This window comes from Quercus robur, chromosome 1, assembly GCF_932294415.1.
Source record: "Quercus robur chromosome 1, dhQueRobu3.1, whole genome shotgun sequence".
Classification (NCBI taxonomy): Eukaryota; Viridiplantae; Streptophyta; class Magnoliopsida; order Fagales; family Fagaceae; genus Quercus; species Quercus robur.
In genome coordinates this window covers 36,713,936-36,736,282 of record NC_065534.1, presented here as the reverse complement: position 1 = coordinate 36,736,282, position 22,347 = coordinate 36,713,936, and the positions used below count along the sequence as shown (strand labels likewise).

The following is a 22,347-nucleotide window of genomic DNA, read 5'->3' as shown; positions in this document are numbered from 1 at the left end:
GAAAATATATTCTTTTCTTTTTTCGAGAATCAAGGAGAATATATTCTGAGTTGTAACTTGAAAGCTGAAAAAGTTATTTTTGATATCAAAACTTTCTTAAAATGATCAATTAACAAATGCCCTAAAAAGTCACATGTGAACTGGACCTATAAAACAAAAATAATATTTCCTAATATATTTCCCCATCTAACCCTAGAGACCGTAGATGAAATATAAACCCATAATCCTACATGCTAATAGAAAACTTGGAAGTCCCTTTTCTTTAAACTGCCATGATCGGAGAGACATCATTCGGCCAAAATGGCCAAATACCACAAATTTTTGAAATATTTTGTAAAAAAACACTGTTTCAAAACTATATAGGGAAATACCACTTTTTATGGAACTCAAGTTTCTTAAACTCAAGTTCCTAGGAGTTTTGCCACTGTGGCACTGCTGAGGTGGAAATTGGGCCACTAAAAAAAATTATGTGGTACTCGAGCATGGTAAACTCGAGTACCATGCAACACAATACTCGAGTACCATTTTATAATAAAATGCTGTTTTTTTATTTATTTCTAAGGTACTTGAGCTTGGTGAGCTCGAGTACCTTGTAAGGAACTCGAGTTTAGTAAACTCGAGTTCCTTATAACTTTTTTTTTTTTTTTTGGGATTGTTGACAAATAAACATAAACATAAAAATAAGTAGTTTTTTTTTTATGTTTTTATTTATTTAAATAGAAGCATTGTAAAATATAGAGATTTTAATTTCAAAATATAAATTTAATTTCTACATTAAGTAAAACTGTTCACTGTTTTCTCATAAAATTTTTCCCGAAGGCTCCGACTTGGGCCTGTCGGCCCAAGCCTCCACTCCATGGACTAAGCCTCAGAAAATCTCCCATTAAAAGCCACACAACATTATTCGAGTCGGGTCGAGTCGTCAACATGAATCAAATGATACCCTTAAAGTGTGGATGAAATGTTTTATAGTGCTTAAATTTATAAAAAGATACTAGTGAAAGTTCCATGCATTGCATGGCTTTAATTCTAAAATTTCTTTATGCATCAATTTTGGAGGTGAGCTGTCCACCATTACTACACTGATGTTCGCAATGCTGCATGTGCTGCTCAACAATTTGGTACGTTCTTTGATTTTCCATTGAGTTTACATGATTTTCTTCATTCAACGATTTCAAATTTTTCAACAAATTCGGATGATCGATACATTAGTACACAGTTTTCCATTTAATTTTCAGGATTTTGTACATTTAACGAATTCAAACTTTTCAACAAATTCAAACTATCTGTACATCTAATTTACACAATTTTATTTTGTACTTTCAAGATTTTATACAATCAACGAAATCAAATTCGAACGATCTGTACATTTAAATTTTTTTTTTTACAAATTCGAACGATCTGTACATCTAAATTTTGTTTTTTACAAATTCGAATGATCTGTACATCTAATGTACACAATAACTAAATGAATTTTCACGATTTTGTACTTTCAACGAATTCAAATTTCTCAACAAGTCCGAAATATTTGTACATCTAATGTACACAACTTTCCTTTGAATTTTCACGATTTGGTATGTTCAACAATTTCGATTTTCCATTAAGATTTCACGATTTTGTACGTTCAACAATTTTGAAATTTTCATCAAATCAGGATGATTAGTACATTAGTACATAGTTTTAAATTGAATTTTCACGATTTTATACATTTGACGACTTCAAATTTGGAAACAAATTTGGACGATCTGTACATCTAATGTAATTAATTTTCCATTAAGTTTACTCAATTTGGTATGTTCTTCAATTTTCATTTGAATTTTCATGATTTTACACACTCAACAAATTCGAATTTTTCAACAAATTCATAAAATCTGTACATTTAATGTACACAATTTTTCCTTGAGTTTTCACGGTTTTGTACATTCAACGAATTCAAATTTTTAAACAAATTCATACGATCTATACATCTAACATACATACTTTTCCATTGAATTTTCATTATTTTGTACTTTCAACGAAGTCAAATTTCTCAACAAGTCTAGACTATCTGTACATCTTATGTACACTTTCATGATTTGGTACGTTCATTGATTTTCCATCGATTTTTCCCGAATTTCTACATTCAACTAATTTGAACTTTTTTACAAATTCGAATTATTCAAGGCATTTACCATTAGGTGATTTATACGAATCATTCATTTTTCTTTCATGGAGATTGTCCATTATTCATATGGTTACATATTTAAAAAAACACAAAAACCATTTAAGTGCAATAACCGTGCCAATGCTTAAAACAGTTTATGCAGAAAACTGTTCATTGTTTTCTCATAAATACTGTTCACTGTTTTCTACATAAACTATTTCTAGCATTCTACAAAATTATTTTCTGATCAGCATTATTTAAAAAATTATTCACTCTCTTTTCTACATAAATTATTTTTTATTCACTATTTAAAAAATTGTTCACTGCTTTCTCATAAAACACCTAGTGAAATCGTGTTTTCTAAATTTAAAAGCCAAATCTGAATGCTTTTTCATGTTTGAATTTCACAATAATCGAATCTATTTTTCTGCATTGATAAAATCTGTTTCTACATTAATATAATTTGCTCTCTGCACATCATGTTTACTGCATATTCAAATCTGCTTACTGCATTCATAAAATTTGTTTTCTGCATTAATTAAAACTATTCATTGTTTTCTCATAAAAATTGTTCATTGTTTTCTACATAAACTATTTCTAGGATTTTGCATAAAATTATTTTCTATTCAGCATTATTTAAAAAATTGTTCACTCTCTGCTCAAAGTTATCCTCATATTACTCATGCTCATGGACTACTCCATAATTACTACATAGAACGCAGTATGAAATAGGAAGATAAATAGGAACACGATCTTTTGCCGTCTCGTGGCAAGTCTCGTTTTTTGCTGAATCTTAGGGTGGAGCTTTGAAAAGCTTGTTCCCATAAGATAGCTTTTAGGAGACTGTGATTCTGTCTTTGTGGAGCTTGAATCTCCAACCTTCTTGCCAGGGAGTTGACAACCAAATGCTTCAATAAACGCACTGGTGCTAAAAAGATATAATTCCAAAGCCTTTCTGTTAATGTCCTTTTGTAAAGTCCTTTTACAATGTTTTATAAGAAAATCATCTTTAAAATTTAAAGCATATATAATAAAACAAACTTTTTTCTGTACACCTTTGTGCTCTTGCTGAGTAGTGGTATAAGAGTAGCCATGATGATCAATTTTATGCAAAATCCTAGAAACAGTTTATGCAGAAAATAGTGAACAATTTTATGAGAAAACAATAAATAGTTTTAATTAATGCAGAAAATAGATTTTATGAATGCAGTAAGTAGATTTGAATATGTAGTAAACATGATGTGCAGAGAGCATATAATATTAATGTAGAAACAGATTTTATCAATGTAGAAAAATAGATTCGATTATTGTGAAATTCAAACATGAAAAAGCATTTAGATTTGGCTTTTAAATTTAGAAAACACGATTTCCTTGTACTTAGTTTTGGAGGTTTGCTGACCATGATGTGCCCGACACTTCCAAGACTCTCGTACGTGTATATTGGCATATTAAGGAAGGCTATTACAAAAGGCTTTCTAAAACTTGGAACTTAAAAGCTTAGAATCTTAGAAACTTAGAAACTTGTCTTTTGTCTTCGTAGTCCGTCTCTTTTATAGGTGAAATGAACCATGGTAAAGTAACCTGAGTAGGTAAATTTAACTTAAGTTAATCTGTCGGTGGTATGGAAATTAGTACTGATGAGTAATGGTCTGTCTGCATCTGTCTAGGAATCTTTCAGATCTCGGGAATCTATCAGATCTCTTTTTATGCATGCTAGTAAACAGTAGTAACTTTTGAACATCTGTCTGTATCTGTCTGGACTGTCTTGATTTGTCTGGAAGCTATTCACGCATGCTGGTGAATAGTGATCTGTCATGGATGCCATCTTCGGTGGTTCTACCCAAGCCATTAAAGATGCAATGGTTGTCCTGAACCAAGAAATTATGTAACTGTGGTAGTCAATGTTGATGTGAATTTGAATTGGTTCAGAACCTTAGGAACAAGTACAACGAGTCCATGGCTTAGGTGATTATCTTGTTTTGTGTTTCATTCTCTTTTCCCTCTGCATACAAATTTCATTCTAGATATGATTCACATTTGTTTGTTCATTTTAATGATTTTTGCCTTTATATAAACTACAAAATGACAATTCTTTGTTGGGTTCTTGATTTTGAATAAACAGAGTAATATCAATAACATTCTTGTGAATGATCATTATTGACAACTGCCCTCTAGGAAGCTGTTTTATATTCAGGTATTTGTTATTTTGTTAGCTTTAACACATTATTAAATAATTTACGCAGAAAAGAGAGTAAACAATTTTTTAAATAATGCTAAACAAAAAATAATTTTATGCAGAATACTAGAATAGTTTATGCAGAAAACAAATTTTATGAATGTAGTAAGTAGATTCGAATATACAGTAAACATAATGTGCATAGAGGAAATTTTATTAATGTAGAAACATATTTTATCAATGCAGAAAAAGAGATTCGATTATTGTGAAATTCAAACATGAAAAAGCATTCAGATTTGGCTTTTAAATTTAGAAATCACAATTTCACTAGGTGTTTTATGAGAAAACAGTAAACAATTTTTTAAATAGTGAACAGAAAATAATTTACGCAGAAAAGAGAGTGAACAACTCGTTATAAAGTTTACAAAGTAAGTTGTTATTAATTCTCATCTGGACCTATTAGTGACATTATATTTTTCCCTACCATTAACAACTTGTCATGCAGACTTTATTGTGAAATTTTTGAAAAAATATTGTGTCCATAACTTGCATTAAGAGAGGTAATTAAAACATATATATTTATATATATATATATATATATATATATATCTCTTGTCTTTTTTGGTGATTTACAACTCAAACCGCCACTTTTAGAAGTATTAGCCAAACACTCAACTTTGTCAAAAAGCATTTTTTGATAGTTTTTACCAAACATGCTACTTTAAAAAAAAAAAAAAAAAAAAAAAAAAGCTCAGTTTCATATTTTACTTTTTAAAACTTCCACTTTTTCCAAAAGAACTGTTTGAAAAAGCTGAACCAAACTCACCTTAGTAGAAGTAATAGATTGTGGTTTTTTTTTTAGTTGCAACTTATGCATATGCAAGTAACAATAATATGGAAGTATTATAAAAGATTTAATTGCTTGAGTTCAAATCATCTCCTTCATTAATAAATAAGGAGTTATAAAAAAAAATTAGAAAGGTTTTTATTGATAATCTTAATTAAAGATATTATATATAAGGACAAATATACAAAATTATGCATGTTATATTATAATAATCATTCATTTAGTTAGAAAATAATTCTAAAATTATGTAATAATAACTCATTTAGTTATAATTTCTCAAAAAAAATATATAAAGAAAATTCAGGATTAAAGCCATGCAACGCATGGAACTTTCACTAGTATCTTTTATAAATTTAAGCATTATAAAACATTTCATCCACACTTTAAGGGTATCATTTGATTCATGTTGACGACTCAAATAATGTTTGTGTGATTTTTAATAGGAGATTTTCTAAGGCTTAGTCCATGGAGCGGAGGCTTGGGCCGATAGGCTCAAGCCGGAGCCCCCGAGAAAGAAAAATTTTATGAGAAAACAGTGAACAGTTTTACTTAATGTAGAAATTAAATTCATATTTTGAAATTAAAATCTCTATATTTTACAATGCTTCTATTTAAATAAATAAAAACATAAAAAAAAAAAGCTACTTATTTTTATGTTTATGTTTATTTGTCAATAATCCCAAAAAAAAAAAAAAAAGTTATAAGGAACTCGAGTTCCTTACAAGGTACTCAAGCTCACCAAGGTCGAGTACCTTAGAAATAAATAAAAAAAACAGCATTTTATTATAAAATGGTACTCGAGCCTGGTGTACTCGAGTATTGTGTTGCATGGTACTCAAGTTTACCATGCTCGAGTACCACATAATTTTTTTTAGTGGCCTAATTTCCACCTCAGCAGTGCCATGGTGGCAAAACTCCTGGGAACTCGAGTTTAAGAAACTCGAGTTCCATAAAAAGTGGTATTTCCCTATATAGTTCCGAAATAGTGTTTTTTTACAAAATATTTCAAAAATTTGTGGTATTTGGCCATTTTGGCCCTCACGGCACATCACCTTAATAGATCTGTCATTATGCGATGCAATGTGATTTGGTCAGTGCTAGATTGGGCCAAATTTTTAAAAAGTTTTGGACTAAGCCTAGTGCTGATGTAAACAAAAATGGTAAATTTTATTTGTCATTCAATGAGGAGCAGGTCAAGATGTACACAAGGAAAAAAATTGTAAAAATTTGTTGTCTAATCAAGAACTCACGACCATTAAGTCTATACGACAATAAATAAATTATTGAATTTAATTTTTCACATTAATGTAAATCACTAAATTAGTAAAATAATTTCAATAAAATATTGCCTAAACAGACATGCATTAACTTGATAAAGAAAAAGGAATTAACATTTATTATCATAAAAAGTGGAGATCCTACAAACATGGAAGTTTAAAAATAAAAATAAAACCATGAAAACTTTTAAATGGCAAGTTTGAGTAATAGGGTAAGTAATTGTTTCCCCATTAATAGCTCATTAAAGTGGTGGCTATTTCAATGTTTCTTTGGCCCTTTCACAGTTTCACCTTCACACAATTTGAAAAAATAAAAAAAAAATAAAAAAAAGACAGAACCGACCCAATACTCGACCACCCAACCCGACCTGAGACCCGTACTTTTCAGGTTAGGTCAGGTTTCTCCTTGATAAACCCGATTGTTATCGGGTCAGGTTGCGAGTGGCAATAAACCCGACCCGACCCGATCTGATATCAGTCCTAAATGGAATGAGTATGAAGGAATACTAATTCCTTTCTATTCTCTTAAAATCTCAAATTTTCATTCCCCCCGAAATGAGAGGAATGGGAAGGAATAAAATTAGATTTAATGATTTTTTTACTAAAACTCCCAAAATACCTCTATAGATTCAACCATTTATTTTAAAATAGAGGTCTAATAGTAATATTGTCATAAAATGATTTTATTTCATTCCATTCCTTCCATGTTACTCCCAAACAAGATTACTTATATTCCATTTATTTTCATTCATTTCCATTCCTTTATTTTAAAACATCCAGTCAAGGTTACTTAATTCCATTACATTCCATTCTTTTCCCTTACTTAAATACATTACATTACATTTTATTCCCTTCTTATGATCATTCTATTTCATTCCCTTATGAACTCCCAAATAGAATATAATGAATAATTTATACACATAAATAAGTATTAAAATAAATATAATATTTTTTATAAAAATATCCGACACATGCACACAAAGAGAGTTACAGTGCAGTGCAATTTTTTACCTTATTTTTAAATGGAACCACAAACTGCGCTGGTGCGATTTTCGCAACTCCACCATAGCCGAAGTGCGGTGACCACATTTCGTGATCGGCTTAGGTACGGACGGAGCGATTTTTGTACGGCTCTAAGCCTAATGGAAATGGTCAAACTCTGAGTTCGATAACTTAAATTCGACAATAGAACAAAATTCAAATTAAAAAGTGGGTGTGCGCAACGCAAAAAGACAAATTACTTGGTGTCTCGGGATCCAAATATGGACCACACCACAGAGATCTTGTGGGCCCCAAGCAAGCCCAACCCATACCCAAAATCCCCTACTCCTCAATATAACCATGCAAAACCCTAGCTAGACCTAAGACCTAACCATCCCCATACTTTCTTCTAGGGTTTCTTTTCTCTCTCTCTCTCTTCCTCTGACTGCTTTGTTATTTGTCAGCAATGGCCGTGAAGCCCTCTAGGTCCGAGAAGAAGATCTTGTACGACAAGAAACTATGCGCTTTGCTCAGCCAGTACTCCCAGGTTCTGGTTGTCCACGCTGACAACGTCGGTTCCAACCAGCTCCAGAAGATAAGGACGGGTCTCCGAGGTGACTCTGTCATTTTGATGGGAAAGAACACCATGATGAAGCGCTCTGTTAAGCTTCACGCCGAGGCCACTGGCAACGAGGCCATTATGAACCTCGTTCCTCTTTTGGTGGTATCATTCTTTCCCTTTTCCCTTTTTTTTTAATATATTTTTTGTGGATCTGTTTGGTTGGTGAGAAAGTGCGTGGGAAAAGAAGATGATAAATGGGTTTTTATTTATATGGGTCGGAAGAAAATGGGTTTAATAAAAAGAAAAATGGTCACTTGATTGAGCTTGTGGAATTCATTTCTGTTTATGTGATGATTGGTTGCTGAGAAAAATGTGGGAAATGTTAGATTTTTCCGAATATATATTATAAAATGTTTATTTATTTCATTTTTGTTTTTGGTTTTGGTTTGGGAGAGAAATTTTGATCAAGGGGTTTTGAGACTAGAACTAGACAAACGATAATGTTGGATCTTAGATTTTCTTTTTATGGAATTTTTATTTGGCAATCGGTAATGTTTGGCTGAGCTTCAAATTTTGAAAATCTAAAGAATGTGACTCCTTAGATTTAAAAATTTTAGGAACTTTCTTTTTCCCCAATGTTATTATCAGCCTAAAAGAATAAAGAATGATTATGGTCACGTGCAGTGGGCGGTGTTAGGATTTTTTTTTTGAGGGCTAAATTTTGGTACTAATATATTAGTTTCGAGTTAAGATAAACCATCACATATATCTGTAAATGCACATACATAAATATAAACATTAATATTTTGATACTAGAGCAGGTCATTTATAAATATATTGTATATAAAATTAACAACTTTCACATATGTATTTTGCTAGATAATTTTTTAGGAGAATTTATCATCTTTTAAACTCCAAGGAGTATACAAAAGCCGTCTAATTTGATATTAAACAAGTACAAAAAACGAATTAGAGAAAATAAAAACTAGTTTTTATAACTACTAGACCAATTGACAAATTCTATTGGATTTTATGAGCATCATTGGACTAACTCAAACATTTGGAGGGGCCAACTTCTACTTTTGTAGGTAAATATTTAAAGTTCTTAATATTTACACATAATATAAAATAGTTTTTTAAAATTGTTGGGGGGGGGGGGGGATGGCCCCCTTCAAGCCTTGCTATAGCTCCACCTCTGGTCACGTGACCTTCAATTTATATGTTTTTAATGGTGATTATGGTTCCCTATATCTGTTTTATGCCTGATATGTTTATCTGTATTGATTTAATGTGCTGATTCCTTTTGAAATAGGGTAATGTGGGGTTGGTCTTCACCAAGGGTGATTTGAAGGAAGTTAGCGAAGAGATTAGCAAGTATAAGGTATGGCTATTCATGCTATAACATTGTATCCATTATTTATGTCTCTGTAATTCAAGATTGTTGCGGTAATTATTGTCACATTTTTGAGTTGATAACCTTTTGGAATCCAATTTATTGATTAACATATTGTTGGTATTAAATATTTTTGAATTTGTGGCGAGTTATAATTGGTGAAGAAAAATTAATGGATCTATGGGTCCACTTCTCTATTTCTCACAACGCGCCACGTAGCGCGTTGTGACAAAAATTGTGATAATTAATTCCTTATTGGTATTGCATTTCTCTTCAAGTTTCAACCTTTTTTCTTGGAATAAACCACTTACTTTTAATAAGACAATTTTAACTGATACCATCTTTTTGTTAGAGGTACTAATTAGGACTATGAATGCAACTCACCAACCCAACCCAACCTGATGGCTTGGGTTGGCTTTTGTAGCTTCGGGTTGGCAAAATTTTCAATCCAAATAACTGACCCGAGTCGAGCCATGCTATTAATACTCTAAAAATATATATATTTTTGAATTTATTTTGGATTTTGATTCTTAGTTTAAATTAGTTGCTTGCAGACTTGCAAAAGAAATTTAAGTTTGGTAGAGAATATATATGTGGTTAATATATACTAATAAAATAAAAGGTCAAATTAAAGATTTTGTAAATAAATAACTTACCTAATTTAATTAGAATTTGTTTAAAGAAGATAAAATTTCATTTAATAAGATTCTGTTTTGCATTCGGTTGCTTTATTAAAAAAACGTTGAGTTCTAATTAGTTTAAACTAATATAGTTTGTCATTATTTTAAACCCTATAAACCAAATCAAAAAATAAATGTTAGTATAATGATGAGGAAAAATGTGAGCTTTCAAAAGTGAGGAAGAAGTTTTGAATATGGGCCAAAAGGCATGAGTACAAATGTACAATAGATGTTTGAAAGACTATATGGAATTTAAATCTTTCATCCCTTCATCTTGTGTTAGCATTAGAAATCAACAAAAAGTAAAAAAAAAAAAAACTTTGATTGTATTATTATATATAATTTGATTTATTTTTGTATTTTTATACTTAGTTTTGATTGAGTTGGAATCTTAGGCCTACTCAACTTCAGAGAGCTATGAAGCTACAGAGTAGATAAGAGAACTTAGGGGTTGAATTATTATGTTTCAATTATGGCCTGTAATCCTCATTTTTCTATATGTGAGTGAGTTAAATGGATGCAATTGGTTTTGTACTTTAAATGAAGTTCTTACTTGAAATCTTGGTGATATCTATTTCTCTTTCTTTATTAGCAGGAATTAGAGATCTCTCTTAAGTCTTAACTTATTCAACCTGAACAGGTGGGAGCTCCAGCTCGTGTTGGCCTTGTTGCACCAATTGATGTTGTTGTACCCCCAGGAAACACGGGACTTGATCCCTCTCAAACGTCCTTCTTTCAGGTTTGGTTTCAAATTTCCAACCACAAAGTTCCATTTCCACTTTATTTTTACACGTATATTTTCAGGTTCTCAACATTCCAACAAAGATTAACAAGGGAACTGTCGAGATCATTACCCCAGTGGAGCTCATTAAAAAGGGTGACAAGGTGGGCTCCTCTGAATCTGCACTTCTTGCAAAGCTTGGGATACGCCCATTCTCTTACGGTCTTGTTGTTCTATCCGTGTATGATAATGGATCTGTGTTTGATCCTGAAGTGCTTAATCTCACGGAAGATGATCTCATTGAAAAATTTGCTACTGGAATTTCCATGGTCACCTCTTTGTCACTGGCTGTATCTTACCCAACTCTTGCTGCTGCACCCCACATGTTTACAAATGCATACAAAAATGTTCTGAGTGTTGCGGTAGCTTCAGAGTATTCCTTCCCACAGGCAGAGAAAGTGAAGGAATACTTGAAGGTTGGTTTTTGTAAAATTTCATCTTGTATTTCTGGTTGTTTGTGAATTGGACTGATTTATTGATCAAAATTTGCAGGATCCAAGTAAGTATGCTGTTGCAGCGGCTCCTGCTGTAGCTGCTGATTCTGGTGCTGCTCCAGATGCCAGTGCCAAGGTGGAGGAGAAGAAGGTTGAAGAGGAAGAAGATTCTGACGAGGACATGGCTCTCAATTTGTTTGAATGAGTTGATTGGTGGTTCAGTAGGCTGTAGGGTTGAAGATTCTAAATATTAGCCTATTTGTTATCTAATCCACGCAGTATTTAGACATGTAGTTGAGCGAAACCCAAAGCATGGTTTCCACCACTCTTCTTTGTGGTGGGTTCAATGTGGATTGGTTTCTGAACTCCGTTCGTTAATCTTTGGCCATGTTTGGTTCTTCTAAAACAGGGTCTTTCATTTTCTGTTTTCTGTGGGACCTATTAGCGAAAAACTTGATTGAGTTTGTTTTTGGTCTCATCTTCATTTTTAATACCCAAAAAATGTGAGAATGGAAATAGAATATGAAAACAATCTTTTGGCATTTTCATTTTAAGCCAAATAAATTCAGTGGCACTAAAGATTGTGCAAAAAGACGTAAGCATATTAGCAAAAAAAAATAGTTTTTTTTTCATACTTGAGAAATCAAGTGCAAAATAGGTAGGGTATCTAATGTTTTTTGTTCTAAGATTCAAAAAATCTATACAAAAGATGGATATAGAAAATGGAAATGAAAACAAAAATATGAGTTCTTGGATGATCCAAACAGGGTTGAACTTTGTTGCTTTGCAAATATTTGCCGAAAATGGATTCAATTCTAGGTGCTATAATCTATCCTTTACATCATAATACTATATTCTTACGTATTGGTCGCTAAAGTGTTAGCCTGTTAGGCAAGTGGAGATTCTTATGTCATACAAAATGTTTTAGACGGTGAGTTATAAGCATCCCGACTCCCGAGGGGGGAAAATTTCAAGAATTTCAAAGATGACCTCTCTTTTCTCGTGGGTTCGTTTGGATTTAATATTCTCTATAATGGCTTTTTTTTTTTTTTTTTTTTTTTTTTTTTGAGAAATATATTCTGTATAAAGTTGGTTAAAGTATAGTTGTACATATGCAAATGAGCTAAAATGCTGGGCCAAAAAGCCTTAAACTAAATGAACACGGAACCATTTAAGAACACCTTTGTCCTTTGTCCAAAATCTATTTTAACTTTTAGTCCTAACCCAGGTCCTTAATCCCATGAGAAAGACAAGTAGATGTGTTTATAAGTGACTGCAACGCTGATGCACTAAATGGTCGGACCTCCTTTTGATTAACATATTGATGCAACACGTCTAAATGGTCTAATCCTTACATCTCTTAATGCTAGACTCTTGATTCTTTAGCATTGGCTGCATCTGATTATGGTGGCAGCTTGCACCCATTCTACCCACACAAACTACATGAGGGGACACGCCATAGACTGAGAAAGGTTCCTTGAGGCAGCAGTAGGCTATGTTAGTGCATAACTACACAAATGGTTTGCTATGTGGACAACATGGTGGTGGTCTTGTGCTTGGCAGGCTACAAGCATGCATGTGTTGTGGGTAACATGAATTGTGCCATGACATCTTACTTGGGCTTGGCCATGGGCTAGATGTTGGACTGTCGGCAGGTTGCATGTGAAGAATAAGGCAGGATTGAACTGTCTAAAGTCTAAACGTGTGGTATGCTGGATTGTGTTAGAAACATGTTTTAGGTTGTACCTTGCATGGCCAAGTAGGACTGGTTGAAGATGGCGATAATGTGCTGTCTTGCGCGGGTTGCGTGACCAGATTTGGAGGTGGCGTCAACGTGGGCCAAGCCCTCCACATGGTGGTGCATGGATAAAGTCTTGGTGTTGAGCAATATGCATGGGCAGCTAGGTTTAATAGGCAAGGCCTGTGATGAGCTGGTGCCTAGTACGTGGCAACAACTTGGTGTGGCAATTACCTAAGTTACTAGGAAGTTCATGCAATGGCAAACTGTGTGGATGTGCTAGCAGCAAGGAAAATGTTCCAAGACGGCAAGCAGCTCTGTCCTAGAGGCAATTAGAATGATATGGCAAAAGATATAGGAGCTGTTACTTAACAAGTAATTGCCAGGGTGATCATGTCCTGTACTTTATTAACCTTCGAGTGTTGGGGGTGTCAAGTCTGAGGCAAAATGAGTAAGTACATTGTTAGGAAACACAATAAACTCTATGGTTTGTATGCCTTGGTGGTAGATTAGGCTAAGGCAAGTTTTAGGGCGAGACTATCCTTTAATTACTTGTGCTGTGGGACAAAGTATTAAAGGTTGGAAGTAAACATCACCATTCAACACCATCTAACCCAATTGGTAGTAACATTTATGTTGAAGAATGTAATACAATTGCTGAAAGACACAGTCAAGTTACAAGTGATGTATAACTTATAAATCATGTATTGAATTTTTTTTTTTTCTGCTTTTTTTCTTTATTATTATTTTTTTCTAAAACAATGCTCAACTTTAGGCTGGAAAATTATATATGCGCATTTCAGTTCTTAGTATGTTTTAATCAACAAGCCCCGCAACTTTTTTCATCATGCTCGCCAAGCTCTGATATCTGCATCAACACAATGGAATAAAAGCCTTTAGACTGCAGCAAAGTAAAATCTTTTAAGTTATATTTGATCTTATAAAATACTCCTCATGAAGAAAGATAACATAATAATTCTTTTGGTCAATCTATATGGAGAAAAATGAAATTATATTAACGAGTAGTCATGCATTTAGGGAAAATTGCAAAAGCAAGGGCTTCCCACCTTTTTGTTTGGAATGGTGATCAGGGAAAAGGGAAGCGACCATTAGCAAGCTTAAGAAGAATCACAAATACATATGCTTTGGAGCACAATTACTGAAGACAGTTGCGAAAGAATCGGATCCCCTGATTCATATCAATAAAGATGTAAATTAAAGATCCCAGATAGTGAAGAGTAGAGAAAAAACAGATATTGGTGGATCATATAAGAAACATAAAATTTGTCTCCAAACCTGCAGCGCAAAACTGATGTCTGCTTCATCTACACACAATGTCACTCTTTTTGATTTATCTTCTCGAGATTGACCTAGTTTGAGAAGCCCCTGCACTTAAAATTATGCTTTAGAATTTTAGTTGCATCCCTTTCTTTTCCAGGATAGTAAAATGTTATAAAAAATCTTGTAATATGGTTCATGCAGTACTAGAGAACTATATAATAAGGACGGTCAACGTCTTACCTGGTCACTTAGCACTCTGCATATACTTGAAAGTTCCAAAATCCCAACAGGTGGGATAAGTGCTGATTTGCAGATCTCCATATAAAATTTATTTAGCTGCATCCAGGTTGCAAGTTAAAGAAAACAGGTACTTCAGCTGCTATATACAAATCAAGTCTAAATTAAAATAATAATAATGGTAAGAAAGCACACCTCTCCCACGGTTGTATCTTTCTTTCCCCCACGGAAAAGTTTCACAGCAGAGCAAAGTAAAATCTGCAATCAAATTGGGTGTAGAGAAATATATGAACACTTGGGTTATTAGTGTTTTTGCAATTATAACACTTATGCATGTGACTACATTATGCATCAACAACATTATATCAATTATCAAGTATTTTGTATTAGCACTTAGAACACACTAATTGAATGCACTTAACATGCTTTATAGCATTGCAGATACTTCAGAGTCAGCCAAAGAAAGAATACTTTCCATTAGTTGTCGCTTATAACTCACCAGTCACTCAAAAATGTAGTTTTTGAAAACGTAAAATGTATCCCAAATACAGCCTGTTGAATTATTAACTTCTATCAAACCTCAAACTTCTGGTGGATGCCATATTCTATTATTTGGCCATCTACCTATATCAAATTTTCTTTTCATTGTTCCTGGAACAAGTTCATTAGGGGTATAGGGCACATGAAAATCTAGAGATTGCATTTCAAAATTCAAAGTCCTTGTGGTCTTTATCAATTATTTTACTTGAGAAGCATAGAAAAAACTCATTTTCTTCTCTTGAGACAAGCAGACGAATTTTCTCATTTTCTGAAAAAAAGAAAAATTACAATGCTCGCTGCTGGTAATCTCTTTTTTAATAAACCCAAATGAACTAGGATGCTTCTTTTCTTCTAGTCAGGGTAAATAACCATCTATCAAGCAGTTAACATCTTATAATTAGTTATAAAAAAATTCCCCATAGCAGCCACATTCTCAGTTGTCTTCTTATTCTTGAAGTAAAAGGATGGATATGTAAGGAATATTCAATGCTAAGCTTCATAGTCTAGATAAAACAAACATTAATCTGTAATATATCATACACCATGTTAACATCATGCTCCTGGCACAAAATTACCTGTTGATGTTGTGGAAGAGATTGTATAGTATCCACTATTGGTGATTTATAAGTCTTTGACAAAGCAACAACCATATAATCAAGCCTCACCTGAAACCAGTTTCAAAACCTCTAATAAGATAATATGAGGAAAAAATTAAATAAATATTTTAGAATTTCAGAATGGATATCTAAGATGTCAAAAATTAAGAACTTACAACATCTATTTCTTGTTTTCCTAAAACATCAGGAGCTGTAGCTCTCTGTTGTTCAAGGAATGCTTTCTCTACTATTGACGAACTGAAGTTGCTACTAGATTCTCTAAGTTCTGCTTCTACCATCTCAATTGCACTCCTGCATTATAGTTAAACAGCTATAGCATTAGTTTTGTAATTTTTAGACTGCAAAGCAAGGCTAAAGATGATTAAATTATTTGTATCACATCAATTTATGTTGTTGAGTTAAACTTTAAATATCCATCACAGAGTGACAAACTGTGTGAAATGTAATAATGTAGGCAAGCAAAAGACTGAAATTCCCTATTCACTTAAAAACCTAACATCCTCTTAAGCATTATCCAACTGCGTAAAGAACATAAAAAATGCAACATGTGGCCATTTCAAGCCCCGTGAAGTTCAAGGCAAAATAGGTTTAAAATGAAAAGAGCACGTGCAAGATGTGGCAGTGGCAACATGGCAGGGCCAAGAAAACATAGGATCTGGCCAGCTCTTATAAATGAGTGTGACGTCCAATACCAACTTTCAAATGATTATGAAACAAGTTTTAGGATTTTCTTCCTTAATTGAAGTAACACTGATGATTTTTTCCCCCTCTTCCAATTATTTTATTTTTAGCACCTAAACTTCTTGAACTAGACTGCCAACCCCTATTCCAGTTAACCAATTTTGTCAAGTTGGAAATCAACAAAGTCAGGATCTGATACTTGACTACCAATTCATCGTAGCAAAATTCAGGAAACAACAATTGTCAGAGCACTGACCTGCAAACACAAAGAGCTTTTCGCATATCTCCAGATGCAGCAGCAACTTTCTGAGAATTTCATATAGTCAAGATCAGTTATGTGCTTTAATTAGTTTGATGGGAAAGCAATGCATCATTCTTAGCAGAAAGGGTGTGGGGGGAAATCATGAGTCAATCATCAGGTACTGTCCAAATGTGCTGGTTAAAACAAAATGTATTAACAAATAAAGAGGTGAAGCAAAGATGATGCATCAGAACATAGCAGAAGGTAAATCATGGTGTACTCACCCTGGCACAGAGTTCCAATGCTTGAGGTTGAAAGACAGTATAAGGAAGTTCCTGTTGGAGCAGAGTAACTATAATTACTAATTCATTTTTCATCACCCTAGAGAAGTCTGATTCTTTACAACAAAATTAAAATTATAAGTGAATACCACTTGCTTGTTGGGAGGTATAACTGAAGCATAGAACTTACCATTAGCCTCTCATGAAGTATCTTGAGGATTTGATCTTTAGAGTAGGCTCGAAAAGTTACCACCATAGGTTTGCCTGGCACAAAAAAGAGTAGTTTAAGGAATTACAAATAAGTTCTATTTCAGAACTATAGGAAAGCTGACATCTCTTATTACGCAATTCATATCTGTAGCCAATATTTTGGTGGAGGATTGGAGGCCTGGTACAGGCCACGGCCAGCCTATTATCAAGAACTATAAGCATTAACAGTGAACAATTGCCCCAGGAAAGACTGGGGCAAGACATGAAGATCAATGAAATGAAAATTAGAGTTTTTAAGACAACTGATCAGTAAGTTGCATTAAAATTAGTAAAAGATTTTCGTCAACCCAGTTATAATGAAATGGTATAACCAAGGGGCAGCCAAAGTTGTTAAAATATTCAGAAGTCTCTGAAGTTATATGAAGGAATAAAGGCTAGTTCTGGAAAAAATAATAAATATAAAAGACCATCACTAAATTGCTCAAACCAGACAAAAGAAGTTTTCTGAGTCTTAGATAAAACTAAATGAAAGCAAGTACAGATTAGCCAAAACAAAAATTGAAAGCAAGTACAAAACTCACAATTTAATGACTGAAGTTTTGGAAGAAAACGATCTGCTAGGTCTATGGCATTAGCTATTCCTGCAAAATGCAAAGATGAGATGAGAAGTTCACTTATGCATTCGAGTCATGGAAATTGAAATCTGATTAATCTCGTGAAAGGCAGAACAATCTTGTCAAAATGCTAATAATACATGTACCTATCAATATACATCTGGAGAATGGGAATGTTGTAAGCATGAAAAGATCATGAAGAACGGCCCGGTCTTTAGTAATCAAATAGTCCAACTCATCAGCAATTATCAACCTATTAAAAGTGAACACCACATGAATAAAACCAACCACACATCTGTGAATAAGCAACAAAGTGAACACCACTCCTACATTGAAATTCAATATCTTACATCATCTTCATGCCAGATGGCTGGGGCTTTTGAGAGTACAACTTCTGCAAATGTTGCAAGGGAGAGGTTGCACCATTAACTTTCTTTTGCGGTTGGCCTTCACCCAATATCTGCAAAGCCAAATACCCATTAAGCAAATTTGTTATTCAATAGTCATAGCAAGCTACACCATTTAATCAATACCTTGCCGAAAATATCTGATGTTTTTGCTAGTGAAGTGCAATTTATGGTTAACACATTCGGTTGCTGATGCCCCGCCTGTCAAAAACAACAAAAACACGACTATTACTCGACAATTAGATGATTATCCGCGCGTACTTTCATCACACGAGTCATCAAATGATTTAAACAAGACACACGACTATTAAATAGATCAAGCAATTAGTAATAAACGCAAATGATCTGAATTGACATTAATAAAGCAAACCAAAGCATAATTGACATTTCAAAACAAAGAAATAAAGGAAATGGGTTATACCTCATTAGCCCAATGGAACAAGAGTTGTTTCACTTTCTCCATCGACAAAGATTTCCCGGTCCCCGGACACCCACACACGTATAAACTCCCAGCCTTCTCTTGCTCTACACACGCCTGGCAAAACTCCAATACCCTCTTCTGTTCGCCTTCACGGCACACAATGTTAGGTGGTGCACTCGACACGTGCATTGCCTCCTTAACCGCCTTCATCTGCTCGGAATCTATAAATTCAAAAAGCACAAATTAAAATCAAAGAAACAAACAAAACAAACTCCAGCAAATAATTAAAAAAGAAAGAAAGAAAGAATTAAACTTGCCTAGGGGATTCCATTTCTGTTTTGGAGTTAAAGAATCGGACAATTTCTTGATTGGAGATTTGTGAGATTTCGTAATATTTTCACTACAATCTCTCTCAACTCTCTGCAATTAATCAAGCAAATTAAAAATAAAGAATAAAGAAACAAAGAAAGATGAATTCACATATAGAAAAGGAAAACGACAGGTCGTTTATATTTTGTATATTATATAATAAAAAAGGAACCGCAGAACTCACAGATATGGGAGTCTTTGGGCTGGAAGTGGTGCAAGTGCGAGGAGATTTCCATTTGACCGGAGTTGAAATGGGGCTATCCTGCGCCGCCGTGGTATCGGATCTGAGTCTCCGCTTGTGGGGAGTGGAGTCAGGGTTGGATCGGGCGGAGTCGGGTTTGACGGCCATGATGGCAGGCATTGTTAGGAGGAGGAGTTTTAGAGGTTTGGGGGTCGGATCGGAGGGTTTTGGAGAAGTGGGGTTGGGGTTGGGGTTGGGGATAAGTACAATAAAATGAAATCAGATGTTGGAGAAATATAACTGTTGTTTTTTAGCGGGAAACTGTAAACGTAAGAATTTCGTTTCGCGCCAGATATATATTAGCTGGATTTTAAACTCGTAGGGCGCGCGCCTGATTAACGCGGGCTGTGACTTGTTAACGTGTCTGCCCCGTCAGCCTGAGATGCCTGGATTTTTTTTTTCTTTTTTTTTTGGTGATAAAATTGACTTCACAGAGTCAATTTTTCTGTTTTTAGAAACAAGCACAAGAGAGAAAAAAAGATATTATAATACAGGTTTACATCATAAACTTTACTCAAAATTCATAGTAACTTTTATATTATACACAATATTCTCTTAAGTAATGTGTCAATTTGGTTTATAATATTTTGGTACCGTATCAATTTGGTCCCTAATGAATGAAAATGCTCACCCTTATTATTAAGGGCATGGATCATTTTGATATAATGCCAAAAAATTAAAGATCAAATTGACATATAATGTAAAAATTATAAATAAGTAATTTTTTATCCTTTTTTTTCTTTTTATTTCATTTTATTTATTTTTCTTAAAAGACATTAACTGGTGCACAAATTTTTTTTTAACACATTGAGTCATTTTTATTGGGAGTGAAGCTACTTTAAGCTTAAAGCTCATATATTTTATTAGTTTTTGTTACTATTCTATTTCTCAATGCAAGTATGATCTTTTTAAAGCCTCTTAACTTGTGTACTTGAGTGTACAAGTACAGTGGTTACCAATTTTTTTTTAATGTGCTATTTATTTACTTTCAATCATTGAAATCAAAATCTAAATATTTTATAAGGCACAAGTATCATTTCAAGTAAATTAGTCTATTTATTTTATTAGTCCAAAGAATCATGTTTTATTTTCTAATTTTTATTTACTTTTTGTATTTTACCGACTAAAACAACAATATTGATCAAAACTCCTACCTCCATCCCTATCAAAACTAATACAATATGGTATTTTAATTGGTGTGTTTTAAAGGATTGCCCATACCAACTTAATGGTCAATATAGTATATACCAACTAGTACGATAATAGAAATTCTAACCTAGGATTTTCGACATGGATCTAGGTTCTCATAAGAAGTCCTCATGCAAATCCTAAGGCTTTGTTTGGATTTTTTTTTTTTATTACTCATCACTTAAAATACCCCAATTTTCTATACCCATCCGTTTGGCACACTTCACTCACCTTCTTATCACTCAATTTTTCTACTTTTTTGTGGGACCCATTCTTGTAAAGTGGTCAGACCCTTCTGTTAACAAAATTAGCTTCAACCACAAAACAAAAATAGTAACAACAACAACAGCAGCAACAACAATAACAGCAACAACAACACCCATCTCTCCCAAAACACAAACCCGAATCCATAAAAATTTCAGAAGCTCCCTCGCCTCATCGGACCATCACTGATGAACAACACCCATCTCTCCGACGTGTACGGCAACGCGATGGGGTGGGTTTTTTTTTTTTTTTTTTTTTAATCGGCTGGTTTTTTTTTTTTTTTTTTTTTTTTTGTGTGGATGCACATGTTTGTGGGTTTGTGTTTGTGTGTTAGAGAAAAGATCGTGAGAAGTGAAGAAAGAAAGAAAGAACAAGAAGGAAAAAAAAAAAAAGAACCCAGAAACCCAGTGAAAATGATGGAAAAAAAAGAAAAAAGAAAAAAAATGCAACCAAACCCAAAAACCCAATGTCAAAAGGAAAGAAAAGAAGAAGAAAAAAAAAGAAGAAGATGAAGAAGACCATACCAGCAGCGTGAAAGGGAAAAGAAAAATGGAAGAAGAAGAAGACCCATGTGAAAGGAAAAATAAAAGAAGAAGAAGAAGAAGAAGAAGACCACCTCACCGAACCCAGTGAGAAAAAAAAAAAAAAAAAAAAAAAGGATCAAAAGTTGCGGCTAACCTGACTAGTGGGTCCCGTAGTGTATGTTTAATTACGGAAATGCCATTGAAAATAGAGTTATGGAAACTGAAAACACCTAAAATGTGTTGTCAGTATCTATAACTCATCACTCAAAAATTAGAGAATTAAGTAATGGAAACAATAATTAGAAACAAAATCCAAACAAGCCTCTTAGTCATGGATCCCACCATTTTGAGTTTATGGGTGATGGAAACAAAGTTATGAGTTATGGAAACATGAAATCCAAACACCCCCTAAGTCATCAAAGCTTTTGGCTTTCTTATGCAAGCTAACTTTAGAGAGGTGAATAAGACATTCTAGCCAGCTATGATTCTCAAGGCCAACCCTTTCACTAGGCTAATTAGGTTATTGCCTAAGGCCCTCAAGTGGAAGGGAGGCCCAAAATTTTGGAAAAGAAGGGGTAGTAGAAAAAAAAAATATTGGGTTCTAGATGAAACCTCAAAAAATCTTCTACATCCTTTTAACCTAAAATAAGAAGAAATTTTTTTGATCTAAACGAAATCAATTGTCCAAAAACTAGCATCATTAACCTCTACAAAAACCAAAATTCAACCAAATAAAATATAAATCTGGTCTAAAAATATTACTCACCAAAAAATTACAAATAAACACAAAGAAAAAATCCTAAATCCCAAAATTTTACCCATACTCTCTCTCTCTCTCTCTCTCTCTCTCTCTCTCTCTCTCTCTCTCTCTCTCTCTCTCTCTCTCTCTCTCTCTCTCTCTCTCTCTCTCAAATATCTTATGAGTCATTCTCTCCATGTCAGCATCTAGTTTGGTGAGACTATCCACTAAAAATTGGACGTGTGTATCAACTTAAAAGTACCATAATACCCTTAAAATTTTCAAAAGCCCACCCATTTTTGCCACATTTTTCTCTCAATCTCTGTAACTTAACCAAACTTTTCTTTTTTCAATATTCAAAAACATACACTCTCTAAAAAAAAAAAAAAAAAAAAAAAAAAAAAAACACATACGCTCTCTCTCACTTCCAATCGACGGAAAATCTCATCTACCGACAACCGCTCCATTTAGAAAAAGTTT

The 22,347-nt window shown here is 33.5% G+C and overlaps 2 protein-coding genes across 2 annotated transcripts; one reads left to right on the top strand and one right to left on the bottom strand.

The window, feature by feature from the left end:
- The first annotated feature begins 7,822 nt into the window (after positions 1–7,822).
- LOC126714171 (60S acidic ribosomal protein P0-like) lies at positions 7,823–11,764 on the top strand. Its single transcript, XM_050414195.1, has 5 exons — positions 7,823–8,148; positions 9,299–9,367; positions 10,700–10,798; positions 10,864–11,256; positions 11,333–11,764. The coding sequence occupies exons 1-5, from the start codon at positions 7,891–7,893 to the stop codon at positions 11,477–11,479; spliced, it is 966 nt and encodes a 321-aa protein (XP_050270152.1). The 5' UTR covers positions 7,823–7,890; the 3' UTR covers positions 11,480–11,764.
- A 1,858-nt stretch (positions 11,765–13,622) lies between these two features.
- On the bottom strand, positions 13,623–19,344 carry LOC126688544 (cell division control protein 6 homolog B-like). Its single transcript, XM_050383273.1, has 17 exons — positions 19,096–19,344; positions 18,860–18,962; positions 18,543–18,763; positions 18,248–18,322; positions 18,065–18,174; positions 17,861–17,967; positions 17,682–17,741; positions 17,081–17,154; positions 16,894–16,944; positions 16,625–16,674; positions 15,843–15,978; positions 15,646–15,735; positions 14,726–14,788; positions 14,534–14,629; positions 14,309–14,398; positions 14,080–14,201; positions 13,623–13,880 (listed from the first exon to the last, which is right to left on the bottom strand). The coding sequence occupies exons 1-16, from the start codon at positions 19,270–19,272 to the stop codon at positions 14,169–14,171; spliced, it is 1,536 nt and encodes a 511-aa protein (XP_050239230.1). The 5' UTR covers positions 19,273–19,344; the 3' UTR covers positions 13,623–13,880; positions 14,080–14,168.
- Positions 19,345–22,347: the final 3,003 nt, after the last annotated feature.

What these genes read in the sequence shown, in the direction of transcription:
- LOC126714171 (XM_050414195.1), top strand. Translation starts at nt 7,891, where the DNA reads ATGGCCGTGAAGCCCTCTAGGTCCGAGAAGAAGATCTTGTACGACAAG. An exon ending in AAGAGATTAGCAAGTATAAG is followed by an intron (nt 9,368 to 10,699) that starts GTATGGCTATTC and finishes CAACCTGAACAG; the next exon opens with GTGGGAGCTCCAGCTCGTGT. An exon ending in AAGTGAAGGAATACTTGAAG is followed by an intron (nt 11,257 to 11,332) that starts GTTGGTTTTTGT and finishes CAAAATTTGCAG; the next exon opens with GATCCAAGTAAGTATGCTGT.
- LOC126688544 (XM_050383273.1), bottom strand. Translation starts at nt 19,272, where the DNA reads ATGCCTGCCATCATGGCCGTCAAACCCGACTCCGCCCGATCCAACCCT. An exon ending in AAAACTTCAGTCATTAAATT is followed by an intron (nt 17,155 to 17,681) that starts GTGAGTTTTGTA and finishes TTTTTGTGCCAG; the next exon opens with GCAAACCTATGGTGGTAACT. An exon ending in ACATCAGTTTTGCGCTGCAG is followed by an intron (nt 14,202 to 14,308) that starts GTTTGGAGACAA and finishes GATATGAATCAG; the next exon opens with GGGATCCGATTCTTTCGCAA.